Below are 16,039 nucleotides of genomic sequence, written 5' to 3' on the forward strand. Positions count from 1 at the left end.
TACCAAGAAGGGTCCAGGGCCAAGCCCACCCCCATAGCCTGCTCCAGGGGCCTGCTTTGATGCTTTGAGTTCCCTCAGGGTCCCTGAGAGGTGTGCCCAGGTGCGTGCCTAGCTCTTGTCTGCCCCCCACCCCTGGGGCTTCTGCTTGACCACTGCAGGTGAGCTAGTTCCCAGAGCACGGGGGAAGCTGCCCACCTGCCGCAGCGCTCACAAATACAAGCCAGGTGTGTGAGCTGCTGACTTATGCTTTGCTCTGCCAGGCTCCCCAAACCTGGGGGACCTTTCCCACATCTAAACCAGCTGCATGAGTCTTCCCTGCTCAGCATCCAGGCGGAGGCCTCAAGGTCATACCCCACATTCTGAGTGCTTGCAGGAGGCTATACAGCGGGGCTAATTTATTGCTTCTGGGGGCTTCCACCTTGCTGGAAGCTGGGTTTTGAGTGGGGCGGAGAAGGAAGTGGATCCTGTATGGGAAGGGAGGGAGAGGGCCTTGGAAAGCCAAATGAGACTGCTTAGGGAATGATCTGCCCTCTCCTCTCCATTAACTACAGTGTGTTATCACTTGTGGTCAGCAGGCCCCAGCTGACCCATTTTGCTTTTGGAGGTGATGCTTTCAGAATGTCAGTGCTCTTCCACGTCTAGGGCTCTGGCCAGGCAGCGATGAGTGGACCAGTGCTCTACTCAGGCCCCAGTGACAAAAACTGCAGACAATCACCCTCCTGGAGGAAGTCCCTGAGATTTTCACCTGCACCACTGATGTCACTTAAATTCTCTGATAATGTAAATCAGCCTGAAGCAGATTAAGAGCATGCCTAGTTCTGCATCAATGTCAGATTTGCAGGCCCAGCACAATTATACTGCTTCCTTCACAGGCGAGGAAGTGCAGTCTAGGCTACTTGGGTTCGTTTCACTTGCCTGGAAGAGGACAGCCCAAGATCAGTTTCTGAGAAAGACAGAGACATGGTTTGATAAACAGATGCTCTGGTCTATATCCTTTGGGTTTGATTTGGCCAGTGATAAAGATTTCCATTTTCAGCCCCTCTAGGAAGAAAAAGAACCTAATAGAATAATATCACAGTTTATTTGATAGTTTGAATTGTAAGCAGAAAGAAAGTGGATGGTTTTAAGCAAAATTTCTAAACTTCCTTTTAATGATTGTTTTCTAAGGAGACAGCAGACATCTGGATACATTATTACATTAAACAAATGAAAGGTTGTAAGCTCTTCCATTTCTGGTTGAAAGCTCCCCTCCGCTGGTTAACCATATCCTTCCCCTGAATGTGGTCAACAGGCCTACTAAGTGAACTAGAAAAAAATTCGCTTGGTGTGGGCTCATTCAGTCTTTAAAGTGGGAACTAGTGTTTGCTGCTGCACTGCAGCCTTTTGCAGACTGTTTTCTCTGTGGCCTGATTGTAGGCAGCCTGAGGGCAGGGAGTTGCATTTTCCTTGGTGTTGCAGCACTAGTGGCTCTTGGCTCTGTCTTCCTGTACTAGGTTTTCAAGAAGTAACTGCTGAGTTGAATTAAATGAGACTAAAGTAAAATGTTGAAGCAATGACTGGGAAGCAAGTTATATTTAAGCTTCAGTGAGTAACTTCCAGTAAGATCTGGTAGGCCACTTTGTTCCATCATGTAGGTGAAATGCATCTGCAGTTCTCAGAGTGGAGGGATCAGCCTGGAACGTTTATTCTTGAAGTCATTTGTTTTAAAGACAACAAACCAAGCTCTGTTAATAAGTAAATCCTTAAAACAGACCACTGGATTTGCTATTGTCACTTCTCCTTGCAGTAAGTCTCAGTCTAAGTTCCCATTCATGAAAAGTTGACGGAACATCTGCAAGGAGCTGGAACTCTATAAAGTTGGGAAATGGAAGGTGGAGTCCTTAGAGCTAAAGGTTAATAGCTTATCCTCGGGAGTCAGGTAATCAAGGTTCAGATTCCAGCTCTGCTACTTTCTACCTGTGTGATTCTGGATAAATGATTCTATCAGCATCTTCATCTATAAATTGAGTGTATAATATATCTGCAAGATTGAAGATTGAGATGATGCTTGTAAAGTCCTGTGTCTTGCCCTTCCTAAGTACTCAGTAAATTGTTATTTTTATTAACTTAAAAGAGTTACTCTTATGGAAGGGGTGCTTCCTGACCTCAAGGGCCAGCGAGCCTAATAGAAAGTCGGTGTGACCTTCCTGCCTGGATGCACTGGGTGCTTGCAGATCCCTCGGCTGGAGCCTGCCTCCCTTAGATGCTCTGGTACCTCGTGTTCTCTTCTCCACCGATCGTTCCTTAAATGCCGAGAGCTGGTGAAGGTTTTCTTCACAGCCCTGTTTGACACGGACTGTGGCCCTCCTTATTTTCATTTCCTGCTTAAGTTTTCATCTTATTGTCATCACATTATGTTTCTTTTACTTGTCTTGCTTATTGTCTGTCTTTGCCAATTGAAAGTTGCAAAAAGGTGAGGAAATTGGTCTCATTCATCACTGGTCTGTTAGCAGTGCTTAAAACCATGTTTGGCTTATATTAAACGCTCAGTAAGTATTTGTTGGAAGAATGAATCAATGACCAGTCCTGGGAATTGAGTGATGGGCATGTTGAACTCTGCCTGTTCGTGTCAGGGGAGACGCCGTGGACAGAGATGACTTCGTGTCTGTCTTAGACTCACTTCTCAACCCTTCTCCCGTTAAGATCCTGTATTAGGGTTCTACAGAGAAACAGAACAAGGAGGATTTACACATGTTATAAATAATATTAGCTATCTATAATCAGTAGGATTGTTGGATTATGATGATTAAGGAGGCTAAGAAGCTCTATGATCCATCGTCTACAAGCTGGAAGACACAGTAAAAGTGGTTAAGTTCTAGTCTGAATGCAGAAGACGGATGTCACAGCTTGGAAACCGTCGGAGGATGCATTCTCCCTTATCTGACTTTTTGGTCTATTCAGGTCTTCAGTGATTGGATGAGGCCCACCCCCACTAGGGAGGGCAATCTGCTTTCCTCAGTTTGTTGATGCAGATGTTAGTCTCCCTCCAGAAACACACTCAGACACACTCAGAATAATGTTTAGCCACATATCTGAGCACCCTGTGTTCCCGTCAAATGGACACACAGAATTAACCATCACAGACACGGATGGATTATGTCCCGGTGTCTGATCCACAGTTTCTAGGGTGCTGTCATGTTTTTAGTCCTTTTTTCTGCAGATAAGAAAGAGGATTGGAATTCAAATGAGAGAGTAATACTACTATTGGGATAAGTTTGAATTTAATATTTTAAAAGGTAAACTACGTTTTTACTTGATAATTTTAGTAATAAATGTGACTCGTCTATTACTAGGGTGTTGAGAAATGCCTCTAAGGATGGGTAAGGGTTTGCCAGGCAGACCACCTGGGGAAAAGTGCTTGAGGCAGAAGGAACAGCATATGTGAAGGCATGGGGGCCCAGTGTGATTGTAGAACCACAAATAATTTGGTATCATTAAAGCCGAGGATGTCTCGGAGGGAAGTGGTAAGTGATGAAGCTGTTGGAGGCCAAATTACAAGGGTCTTTGTTGGCCAAACTAATGGAATTTTACTCATAAGGCAGTGGAAGATGTTGAATGGTCCTAAGCAGGGTTGTGTCATATTTCAAAACTTCTATTTAATTTTTCTATTTAAAAAAAATTGGAATTCCTGTTGTGGCTCAGCAAGTTAAGAGCCCAGCATAGTGTCTGTGAGATGCAGGTTCAACCCCTGGCCTGGCTCAGTGGGTTAAGGATCCCGTGTTGCCTAAAGCTATAGTACAGCCTGCAGACGCAGCTCGGACTGGCGTGGCTGTGGTGTAGGACAGCAGCTGTGGCTCCGATTTGACCCCCCTAGCCTGGGAACTTCCATATGCTGCAGGTGCAGGTGTAAAAAAAAAAAATTTTGAATAAACATCCGTTCATGTAGTATAACATTTCAAGGGATGTATATATTATAATGAAGAATTTCCCTCCCTGGGGCTTCAGGGTTTCCAGTATCTTATATATACTTCTAGAAGTAGTACACACATGAACAAACTGTTCTATTTTTATCCAATGGCAGCAAAATTGCACATTGCAGTACTATCTGCCCTAAATCACCTTTCTAAAAAGGACATTCGATTATGAAAAGTTTGCGTAGCCACCTGAGATGATGACACCTAGGTTTTTACTTGGGAGACTCTCTACTGGGGCACATTCTACAAGTTGGGGAATAAGATGGGCTGAAAGTTAGACTGGTCAGATGGAGGATCCCATGGGGTATCCCAGTGACATGCCCACAGGAGCCTTAAGGTTCAGAGAAATGTCTAATGTGGAAAGATGGATTTACAGGTTATTAGTGTATAGATGGTGGTTAAAGCCACATTAATGGCTGTAGCTGCCCCGGGAACAAGGTATATTGAGGGGCGGGAAGGGCCACGAACAATGCCTTGGGGAGTCATTCGAAAGAGAGGTGTTGTGGGAACCAAGGAGGCAGAGTCCATTGCACACCGTGGTGATAGTCGGGGTTCAAGTCTGGCTACTATAAGGAGGAAGAGGCTATTAAAAGGATGTTAGGTATGCATGGAGTTTTTGGAAAGACTAGGGAAGTAGGGAGGCTATGCTGCTAGGAATAGTGCCCCAAATAGAACCGGTCTGGTGAACTCACTGCTGTTGCTACTGGATGTGGTCACGACATGCAGGGCTGACACCACCATTAGTGGACCCTGGCTATCCCTTCCAGAACTGCTCCTGCCACCTCTGGGAGCTGGGTGATGCTGCCATGCTCTTGCATAAGGGGACCTGCACACGGCCTCCATTAGATGCCATGCAGTGACAGGGTGGGTGTCTCCCACGGGCAGGTCCTAGGTCATGTGCTCACATGAAGGAAGTTTTATGGCGTCTTCAGCTCCTGGGTGGGAGACAAGCTCTGCTTCATAAGGTGATGATTCCCTAAACACAGGAAGACACTATGTGGCCGTAAAGAATCTCTCATGCCCATTGTAGGTGTCAAACACTGAAGGTATGATCATGGGAAGGTAATGGGTGCCTTCTGAGACAGTAGATTCTGGGACGTGGCGTGGACATTTGTGTACAATCGATTAAAAGATGAGTGGGAAGTGAGAAAATGAGCCATTGTGTATTGACTACAGTTTCAGCAAGAGAAGGCAAGTTAATGTATCTAGAGGGGTGCATAGGACTGGAAAGACTGGTAGGAATATGGTCCAGGAGAAATGATCTGTGAAAGGGAGACTTGAAGACAAAGGGAAGGAACAGAGAGAAGGGTGGATGGTTGATGGAGTGGTGTCCCTGCGAGGGTAGAGGAATGAGCTCTGGCGCAGTGTGGGGGGATGGTGAAAAGGCACACGCTTGGTCTGTGGAGGAATATAGATGAGAATTGATACTGATGGCCTCTGCTGGCTCCGTGAATGGGGAGATAATGTTGGCTAGAATCCACAGGTCAGCAGGGATCTTGAAAAGAGCAGTGAAGGTTTGGAATAGCTATGGATGAGAAGGGGGAGAAGGTTGTTTGAGGAAGAGGATGGGTGAGAAGCATCTGGGGACCCCGCTGAGGATGGAAATGATGGCCTGTCCCTGCTGTTGGATCCATGAAGGGCTGGGTTTGGCAAGACAAGTGTGGCAAGAGGGCAAGGGGAGAGATTAGGAGGGTTGGGGGGAGAGGGTACTTGAGGCGCTGTAACAGGGTCTAGTAGGATGGGAAAGAGGGTAAAATCTGGAGAGGGTTTGATGGTTGGGGAAAAAAAGGATGAGGATGGAGATGTGCAAGAGGAATGGGATAAAGGAGAGGGCGGGGGGAGGGAAGTGTGTAGTCGCTTCGTCCAAATGCTGGTGGACGATTTCAGAGGTGGAGAGGTGCCCAGGGATGACCAGCCCCAGGGTGTGGAGAGGGGGCGAAGGTCACTGGGAATAGAGAGGCTGGAGTGTCGAATGATTTTCCCCCATAAACCCTAAATTTCCCGTGCTGATAGCAGGAGGTGGGCTGGAAAGCCATGTGCAAAGATTTAATGGACGAAAGGGAGGGGCCGAGAAACCGATGAATGGCAAGAATAATGAATGTAAGATTAAGCCCACGTTCTGGCATATTTGTAAGCATTCAATAGATGTTTATTAATAATCAAATGACAGTAATGATCATCATGTTGCTGGATGGCATGAATCTTAAAGGAGGGAACTTTCTTTTTTCTGTTTGTCTTTGAATGTCACACAACTATTTGGAAGATGAAAGCGTGAAGATGGAAAGCTCCCTACTCCTAATTCCAGGATGCGTGGGGAAAGCAGAGGGTGCTTGGGAGAGCCGGCTTCAGTGAAGCAGGAAGGTGGTGGCAACAAAGTGACCCAGTTATATACATAATATAACTGGTGTATATATATGTATAACTAGTTATTTTTCTGTGTACAGCAGGGGAAAAAAGGAGAAACCAGTGAATCTGGCTAGTTGAGAGGCCAAGTATAGCCCAGGTTAAGGGAATGATTTATTTCATCTGGGCGAGGAGACAGAACTTGGCCATACTTGTTGGGCTGCAGTGATGAGGTCCAGGTGCTCACTGTCCATCAACCATGAGGACTCCACGTGAAATTCTTAGGTCTTCATAACCTTAAGGTTTTGATAAAGAACCCTCTGAATCTATTTGCAGTGTGAGGTAGGATTTCTTTTCTTTGTTTTTCATATAAATTTTATGGCGTATAGTTGACTTACGAAATTGTGTTAGTTTCAGGGGTATAGCAAAGTGAATCAGTTAAACAGATACATATATCCATTCTTTTTCAGATTCTTTTCCTATATAGGTTATTCACTGTATTGAGTAGGTTACCTTGTGCTCTACGGTAGGTCCTTGTTACCCATATATTTTATATATAATAGTGTTTTTTTATTTTTGGTTTTTGTCTTTTTAGGGCCACACTCGTGGCATATGGAGGTTCCAAGGCTAGGGGTCAAATTGGAGCTGTAGCTGCCGGCCTCCGCTACAGCCACAGCAACACAGGATCCGAGCCACGTCTGCAACCTGCACCACTGCTCACAGCAACGCCGGATCTCTAACCCACTGAGCGAGGCCAGGGATCCAACCTGTGTCCTCATGCATGCTTGTCAGGTTTGTTAACCGCTGAGCCACGATGGGAACTCATATATAAAATAGTGTTTATATGTCAGTCCTCCAATTTATCCCTTTCCTCATGTTTCCCCTTCGGTAACTATAGATTTGCCTTTAAAATCTATGAGTCTGTTTCTGTTTAAGTTGTCCCTAGGGAAATGTGATTCTCTACCATGTGGTGCTGTCAGGTTTTTAGCTACTAAAATTTAAAAAAAAGTTTGGGGGAGTTCCCGTCGTGGCGCAGTGGTTAACGAATCCGACTAGGAACCATGAGGTTGCAGGTTCGGTCCCTGCCCTTGCTCAGTGGGTTAACGATCCGGCGTTGCCGTGAGCTGTGGTGTAGGTTGCAGACGTGGCTCGGATCCCGCGTTGCTGTGCCTCTGGCGTAGGCCGGTGGCTACAGTTCCGATTCAACCCCTAGCCTGGGAACCTCCATATGCCGCGGGAGCGGCCCAAGAAATAGCAACAACAACAACAACAAAAGACAAAAAGACAAAGGCAAAAAAAAAAAAAAATAAATAAAAAAAAAAAAAAATAAAAAAAAAATAAAAAAAAGTTTGGAGTATTTATCTCCCCTATTGAACATAAGGCAAATAAGGAAAAAACCCAAATTAATACCTTGAAATGCTTTTAAACAGCTAGAAGTCCGGCTGTTCGAGCAAAGAGAAGAAACTAGCGCAAAACGGTGTAGTAGAGTGTCCACGTACACAGAAAACACAACAAGAAAGTGTTTGTTTTATGTTGCGCCCGAGGCGGAATGAGAAAGAATTCTCTAATAAGCCAAACTCGCCAATTCAGTTTCAGAAAATATTTGAGACCCTCTCTGAGAAGGTGCTGGCTTTAAACCTTGTGTAGATATTAGTTTCCCAGGGCTCCCATGACAAATTAGTCCAAGCTGGGTGGCTTAATACAGCAGAGATTTATTCTCTCCCAGTTCTGGGGGCTGGAAATCTAAAGTCAAGGTGTCGGTAGGGCCATGCTTTCTTTAAAGATTCTAGAAGAGAAGCCTTTCTCTTAGCTTCTGGTGTTGCCAGTAATCCTTGGGATTCCTTGGCTTGAGGACAGATCACTTCAGAATCAAGTCAGACATAGACAAATATCATATACTGTCACTTATATATGGAATCTAAAAGCGACACAGAAGAACTTATTTATAAAACAGAAATAAACTCACAGATTTCAAAACCAATGCTATGGTTATCACAAGTGAGAACCTTAGGGGATGGAAGAATTGGAGGGTGGGAAAAACAAATACATCTACTGCGTAAAATAGATGGTTAATGAGAACCTACTGTAGAGCGCAGGGAAATCTACTTAATTGTTTTTAATAAACTATATGGGAAAAAGTAATTGATTTTTTTATATGTATTACTGAGTCATTTTGCTATACACTTGAAACTAATACAACAGGATAAGACTATACTCCAATAAAATTAAAAGTTTTTAAAAAATATTTATCATTCCAGTCTCATAGTCACTTGTGTCTTTCTGTGTCTGTCCTGTAAAGACCGCTCATAGTGGATTAAGTGTCCATCATGTTCCAGTAGGACCCCAACTAACTGCATCTGCAACAGCCCTGGTTCCACGTAAGGTTACTTTCTGAGGTTTTGGGAAGGACTTGCATTGCGAGGTGGAGAGGTGAGGCTGGCACCCTATTCAACCCAATACAAGAGGCTCCTAAGATGAATACCGAATGGCTTCTGTCTTCAGGAAATTGTAGTTTCTGATGTAGTTGGGGAGCTGGCTGTAGGAAACTTTAATGCAAAGCAATGGATGCAGAAAACCATGGACACAGGGAGCAGATGAGTGATTGGTTGTGACTCCAGCGTGGTCATTCAAGGCTTAGACCTGAAGGATAACTAGTGTACCAGCTGGCAGAAGTTGGGGAGTGGAGCGTTCTGGACTAAGAGATTTGTCTGTGCAGGCACAGAGATGCACGTGTGGGATGCTCGAGTTGTCTGGAGTGTGGCTAGCAGAGAGTGTGACCTTTGAGCAGTGGTGGCCACTGGGAAGGGGTAGAGAAGGGAGGAGGGATGCAGATGGAGTGCAAGGGAGATAAGAATGGTGATGGGCGCCCAGTTTTTCGTCTCTGTGGAGGCCTGCTGCAGAATGGGATCTTCAATAGGTGGTGGTGAAGGGGAGAGCTCAAGGAGAGGCTGAAGGACCACTCCTTAAGGGAGCTCTAGAAGACATTGCTGGCTCAGAGGAGCTGGACTAGAGGACTTCTGGGCTCCCTCCCAGCTCTCAAGTTCTATGACTGTTGGATCAAAATTGCTCTAAACTAGTATCTCATCTCTCTCATCAGTTATTAGGCTTTGCTTCCTCTTTCCTTTCTTTCTGTCCAGCATCCCCCACATGCCAGGCACTGGAGATGCAATAGTGACCAAGCAAAGAGAGTACCATGTTAATTTCTTCCCTGTAGCATTAGCACAAGGAGTATGTAGCAGGTTCTCCATAGATGCTGCTTTGGGTTGAATCCGAGTGAGTGACAAGGCAGCTTTGGCCTGGGTAATAAGTTCTGCTTCAGAGTAGAACTACTTTGGAGGATAATTTCAGGAATCTCTTTATGAGGAGGTGGCGAGTAGGTGGCTGCTTACATGTGTTTGATTTCTGAGTCATCAAAAAGGCTTCTTTGCCTCCCAAAATATCTCCTCCATCCAGGCCGTGGATTCTTTTAATTCCACTGTTGGAAGCTGGTTTTCCTTTGTTAAAATGCAAATGCCTTATGGAGAGAGGATGTCCATTTACCTTCATCAGTCTTTTGCTCCTTAAAATGAGGGACTTTCTCAGGCTTTTCTCATTTTTTGAGAAAAGCACATGGAGGGCAAAGGGGACCCAGGGGACAAATACTGACATGCCAAGGGTAAAACTTTGTCAAGGGTAGCAGTTTGAACGAACCTGGAAACTGTGCAGTGTTACCGTAGCGCAAAGTCATTCATTCTTCTTGGTGAAGGGCTTTATCCTGCCGTTGGATTTTGGCTACGAAAGGGAGGGCAAAGTCTTGATTAAAAAAAAATCTCTTTATATCGTTTGCTTATTTACTTTTTAATGAAAGTAGGAAAAGTTTAATGGATATTGCCTTTTCTACACCGTGGCATCACTTTGGCATAGGTGTTTGGAGGTGTTAGTGGTGTAACTTCTCCAGTATATATCCGTTTCCTTTGGTGATGAGTCCATTAGCATGTGGATATTTAGGGAGCCTCTAGTCCACCTCGTGCCTTGTCTGGACGAGGCAATTGACGGGTAGCAGATTGTCCAAGCGCACATAGCAAGTTAGTGCCTCACCTGGGTGTCAAACCCCCTTTTATAGATGTCTGCACTGGTATTCTCACCCCCACTACAGTGCTACTCCCCAGGGGACTGCTATTCAGGACTAGACCTATCCTGGTGGGATCAGAAGGGAGAGGGCTTGACCAGGTGAAATCAGAAGGCTTCTTCTAGCTCTGAGATACCTCGATGATTACCTTGATTGACTGGGATGAAGCCTGTCGTGTCTGGTTGTGTAATTCCTGGCCTGACAGAAAGGGTATAGCCTTCCCAGAATTTGTAACTTTCCTGAGAAAACACAATCCCAATTCTTTATTCTTAGCTGTTTGATAATTCATTTTTATCTCTTCAAAATTTTTTAGAAATGCATTTTTATTGTAAAAGTAATACTTTTAAGTACAGAAATTATATATGAGCATGTCAAAAATATATACAAATATAAAGTTGGCCATACTTTTATAACTTGGCAATGCAATGGTAACCACTGTTAATATTTTACAGGTCTTTCTGTGTGTGTTTCCTGACCATTTTCAACACATAGATATTTGTATATTTATGCACACTATTATTAGAAATATTGTGCAGTATGAAATAAATATGCAACTCAGAATATTTCATATTACTTGATATGAAATATAACACAACCTTTAAATTGTTCTAAAGTGAGTAACGATGGAAAAAATGCATATATTTGTATACTTCTACACAGTATAATTAGAGTAAAATTCTAATTTTGTTTTCTTATTTGCTTGTTAATGGAAGTGAGCAAAAGGTAATGAAAATCTCCCCTTTATATATCTTGGAGTAAAATTCTAATTATATTGTGCATAAGTATACAAATGTATATGAGCATTTCTCATATTTTGAAACAGCTTTTTAAGGGTTGCATAATATAGCATCTCATGAACTACATGGGTGCTGAGGGAAGCTGCCCTGGGCGGTTGGAGGGAAGGAGGAGTGGGTGTCCTGACCCTGTGCTCCTCTTCTTCTTCCAGGGCATCAGCAGCCTCTTCAGCTCTCTGAAAGTTGTCCGGCTGCTCCGTTTGGGGCGAGTGGCCCGGAAGCTGGACCACTACATCGAATACGGAGCAGCCGTGCTGGTCTTGCTAGTGTGTGTGTTCGGGCTGGCAGCTCACTGGATGGCCTGCATTTGGTACAGCATCGGGGACTATGAGATCTTTGACGAGGACACCAAGACCATCCGTAACAACAGCTGGCTCTACCAGCTGGCGATGGACATTGGCACCCCTTACCAGTTTAACGGCTCTGGCTCCGGGAAGTGGGAAGGGGGTCCCAGCAAGAATTCTGTCTACATCTCCTCGTTGTACTTCACCATGACCAGCCTCACCAGCGTGGGCTTTGGGAACATCGCCCCATCCACAGACATCGAGAAGATCTTCGCAGTGGCCATCATGATGATTGGCTGTAAGTATGACAGTGGCGGGGCAGGGGGCGTGATGTTTGTCCATCCTTTCTATTATCTGGTAATAGGGTGATGGCTTCAGGGCCAGCAGATCAGGGTTTTAGAGCTTAAAGTATGGAAGAGATTTTTTTTAAGACTGGCTTTATCGTTTTCCTTAATAATTTAAGCAGTTTGTTTACTGCAAAGGAATTTAGAAATGACAAAAGAGCACAATGTAGAACACAATGTAGAAGATAAAGACGGACCATAATTCTACTTCTTAGAGATAACTGCCACTACTTTTTGGTGTTTCCCTTACAGATTGTTTTCTATTTGTATCTGAACACATGGAATTAGATTTTTATAGTTAAAATGAGGTTAAATGCTACACATACAATGGGATGAACTGCTTGTCCATAGAACAGTGAATTGTGGAATTCTTTCCATGTCCATTTAAACATAGCTGTAGATTGGCACAGTCCAATATGGTATCAAAGAAAAAAACAGAATGTCTGAAAACAAAATCTGAAATATCTCATTCATTAATCTTTTATTGATTATATGTAGAAATAGTAATATTTTTGACATAGAGTATAGAGGATTAAATATAGCCTATTACAATAATTTCTTGTTTCTTTTGGTTTTTTAATATGGCTCCTAGGAAAACTTTAAATCTTCTTTCTGTTGGGCAGTACTGATAGAGATCAGTATTTTTGATGTCTGCTTGATGATTGAGAGATTTCCAAATAGGGGGTGCCAGAGCGGGGAACCACAGGGCCAAAAACAGGCTCTTGCTCAGTTGAGAAGTAATGGGTTATTGAATTAACTCGATGGACTGAGGAAAAAAAACCCTAGTTCCTTAGGAAGGTACCATTGGCCCTCAGTATCCATGAATTCCACATCCTTGGATTCAACCCACGACAGATGGAAAATATTTTTTTAAAAATTCCAGAAAGTTCTAAAAACTTAAATTTATCAGATGCCAGAAATATTCACACAGCATTTGCATTGTGTTAGGTATGATAAGTAATCTAGAGATCATTTAGGAAATATGGGAAGATGTGCTGTAGGTTATGCAAGTACTTGATCATTTTATATAAATCATTTCATGTAAATCAAAACTTTTGTGTCTGTGGATTTTGATGTCTGGAACCAATTTCCTGTGGACAGAGAGCCCACTGTATTTAAATTTCAAACAGTACCATTGACCATTGTGTAGCTGTTGCTATGGCCAAGTCTGGAAACAGCCTTGGGCTGGAAGCAATGATAAACTCCCTTGACTAAAGGGAGTCTCAGGGAGGACCAGACCTAACTGGGCTGGGAGAGCCCATGAGCTTGAGTGGATTGGACTCCATGTGAACCTACCAAATGCACCTGTTGGCACTTCAGTGACACATTGTGACATGGAGAGGAGAGTCTTCAGGAAGCCTCTGGACAGTAGTCTGGTCACCTGTGGTGAAGCTAGGCTCTGGGTTTCAGCAGGCAGAAATCCTTCTACTAGAAGTCTGCTTCAGGGTGGACTTGAAACGTTGTGCTGTCTATCTTTCGGGGAATCCTGAACCCAGGGAAACTGGGGCTTCGGTTTGTCTTGCTTTTTGTTCAACCCATCCGAGATCCAGGTCTTCCTCTGCAAGTGGATTTTGTTATCACCAGTTGTATTGTTTGCTGCTGGCCTCATGCTTTTTTGCAACTACCTCATCACATCTGATGCCATCCTTCCACAAAAGCTCCCTCTGCAAGACCTGGGGTTTGCCTCTGAGTATTGACTACATGTGTCCAAGGCAGAATTGATTTGTGGAAAGTGTGCGTGAAGTTCTTGGGTTTCTTTAAAGTGGGTTTTAATAGAGATGATTGCCCAACCATGGGAAGCAGAGTTTGAGTATCTGTGGGTGGCTAATTGCTTTAGCTTAATTAGACTCGAGGTGCTTTCTGGGTCATGTAACAGGATTTAAGACCTTTGCTCTTCTAGAACTACCTCAGCCTTAACCTCCCTAGTTTTCTAGGTGGTGCTTGCAGCTTTGGGGGAGCCTCGGGGCACCAGGAAACACCTAGATGCACCTTGGCTCAGGGCACAATTTCTACCTCTTAGAAAGACAAGACACTCTGTCAATCGAAATGTCTCCTTATGTGCACTACGGAGGATTTGCTAAGAGTGGTTGGTTGGAAAATGGGCTCCATTTCATGAGCCCCCTCCCAAAGGCTTTTAAATACGAGGAGACATCCTTGCAGCTTTTTCCCTGGAAGAAAAAGAATTCAGCTCTCGTGGCATATAATAAGGATAAGCAGTTTGTTTTTCCTAAACCATTCTTGTACAGAGAGCCTAATTTCCTGGGAATAGTCTCCAAGGAAAATCCAAACAATTATTATCACCTCTTTTCTCTCCCCACCATCTCCGAGCTTTGTGATAGTTCCATTTCTTTTTTAAAAAAGCATGATACACAGGTGATCACCTCTGCATTATGTCACTAAGTATGAGGTTTAGGTAGGCAAGTCTACTAAGCAGTAGCCCTGTTTCCTCACTCTTTGCTAGGGGCTGGGCTAAGCGCTTCACACACAGTTTCTACTGTTTGTAACGACTCTGTACCTTCGAGATTATTCTCTCCATCTTACAAGGACATGGAAGCTCAGAGAAATTAACTCCTTTCCCAAGAAAGCAGGGCTGGTAAGCAGGAGAGACAGGATTCATGTCCAGGGCTCTGGGAATTCAAAGCCCGGCTGCAGTCCCCACCTGCAGTGGTGTGGTTTGAAAACCCTCTTCATACATTTGAACAAGCTGGCAGTTTCTGCAGTGGAAAGTTTTTGTACGCTTGCCCATTGTTGTTTTTAAGAACAAGATTACGGTACCCACTCAGGGGACCAGGTGCTTCGGAAACCAACCATTTTTTTTCAGCAACCTGTCACTTACAGTTACAGCTGTTCCCCTTTCCATGTGGCACATCTGACAAATTCTTGTGCTAACAACAACGTTACTGCCCTCTGTGTAATGCAGTGGTAATTATCCTTGTAAACTCACATTCTGAACGACCTTTGTTCAGGGCAGCTGCTGATGTCTTATTAGATTTGCGGGCTTCTCTTTTATCTTGCTTTGCCCGTGTGCACACATGCACGCCCGCGCCCTAACTGCACGCTCACGGGACGGGATGACCTCAGAACTGGGGTCTCTGGCGAAGGGGAGCTTTAATCACAGTCTGCACTGCTGCCAAGGGTGTCAGTGCTCTCCCTCCCCAGTCACCCTGGCGGGCAGTCCAGCCTTCCAGCCTTCCTCAAGGGGTGGGGGGGCGTCACCGAGCCCCGGGGCTTCGAAGTGCTGGTTACCGTGTGATGTCTTTCCGCTTGGCGTGGAGTTTTACGTGCGGTAATAGCATTTCTTGGCTCTTCTGTTGCCGGGAATTAGCCATGACATTGATTATCTGAAGCCTTCTGTTGCTTCTCTCTGTTCTCTTTGTTACCGAATAGCTTGTTGTAGCTTGGGTAGTTCCCCAGGGCATGCCAGGAAGTAGGAAAACCAGGTATTTTCAAGTTTGTGCACCTTTCTCAGTTCTGACAAAACAACTGCAGCAGGGAAAGGTGAAACCTGCCGGCTGAAATGAGTGCTGGTGACTAGCTGTGGGTGTGGGCGACCTACGATGTCTCTACCTGCCAGGTGTTAGGCCTGACTCCCAGTCTGGAGTCTTGCCCGGGACCCAGGGCAAGCTAGCTCTGCCCTGATCCCCCTACCGTCCTTGTGTGGGTCTTGGGTGGTCTCCTGTGAGCACCTGCCCCGAGGTGAGGTGGGCGGACTCCCTCTTTTGTGCATCTGGCTCTTCTGCGTGTTGGTGATGCTGAGAGAAGCCCTTGCCCTCAGGGTGGCACCCGAGAAAGGCTGTCTCCAATCAGCAGGCACACCCCAAGTCCCTCTTTCTGTAGACCTCTGTAGATTCAGAGATTACCTCTGTGGGTGGCTCTCCCAGGAGTCAGTGGTCTGGCGCGGGGTTGGCGGGTGCTGTGGGCTGCGACAGGGACAGGCCAGTGACCAAGACCTGGACATGGAGGCTTCACTGAGGCTGAGCCTTGCTGGGGCCTTTGAGGGACCCCTCAAAGGGGGGCGGATTGTCAGGGGGTGGGGGTGCATCCCTTTCTGAGGAAGGGGGTCTCAGGTTAGGGGCATGACCCTGTCTTGGGAAACCCTGGAGAGAATTTGATGGTGAGGCGACAGTTCCTGTTTTCTTAATATAGGCTTTGCACTTTGCTGATTCTCTCCTCATAATGTCATTGCTGTCGTCCTGTCATTATAATTAAGCCA

The 16,039-nt window shown here is 45.0% G+C and overlaps 1 protein-coding gene across 4 annotated transcripts in view; it reads left to right on the top strand.

Annotated features, from left to right (window-relative positions):
• The window catches only part of KCNH1 (potassium voltage-gated channel subfamily H member 1), a 380,749-nt gene that overhangs the window by 143,819 nt on the left and 220,891 nt on the right, over positions 1 to 16,039 (top strand). For all 4 annotated transcript variants that reach the window (XM_084978106.1, XM_021063876.2, XM_084978109.1 and 1 more), the window contains one exon: positions 11,351 to 11,780. In XM_084978106.1, the coding sequence (XP_084834232.1) occupies positions 11,351 to 11,780 (430 nt within the window). The remainder of the gene's footprint in view (positions 1 to 11,350; positions 11,781 to 16,039) is intronic.

This window comes from Sus scrofa, chromosome 9, assembly GCF_054392235.1.
Source record: "Sus scrofa isolate SSC_HxYL_T2T_F1_AM1 chromosome 9, Sscrofa_HxYL_maternal_Yorkshire_Landrace_v2.0, whole genome shotgun sequence".
NCBI lineage: Eukaryota > Metazoa > Chordata > Mammalia > Artiodactyla > Suidae > Sus > Sus scrofa.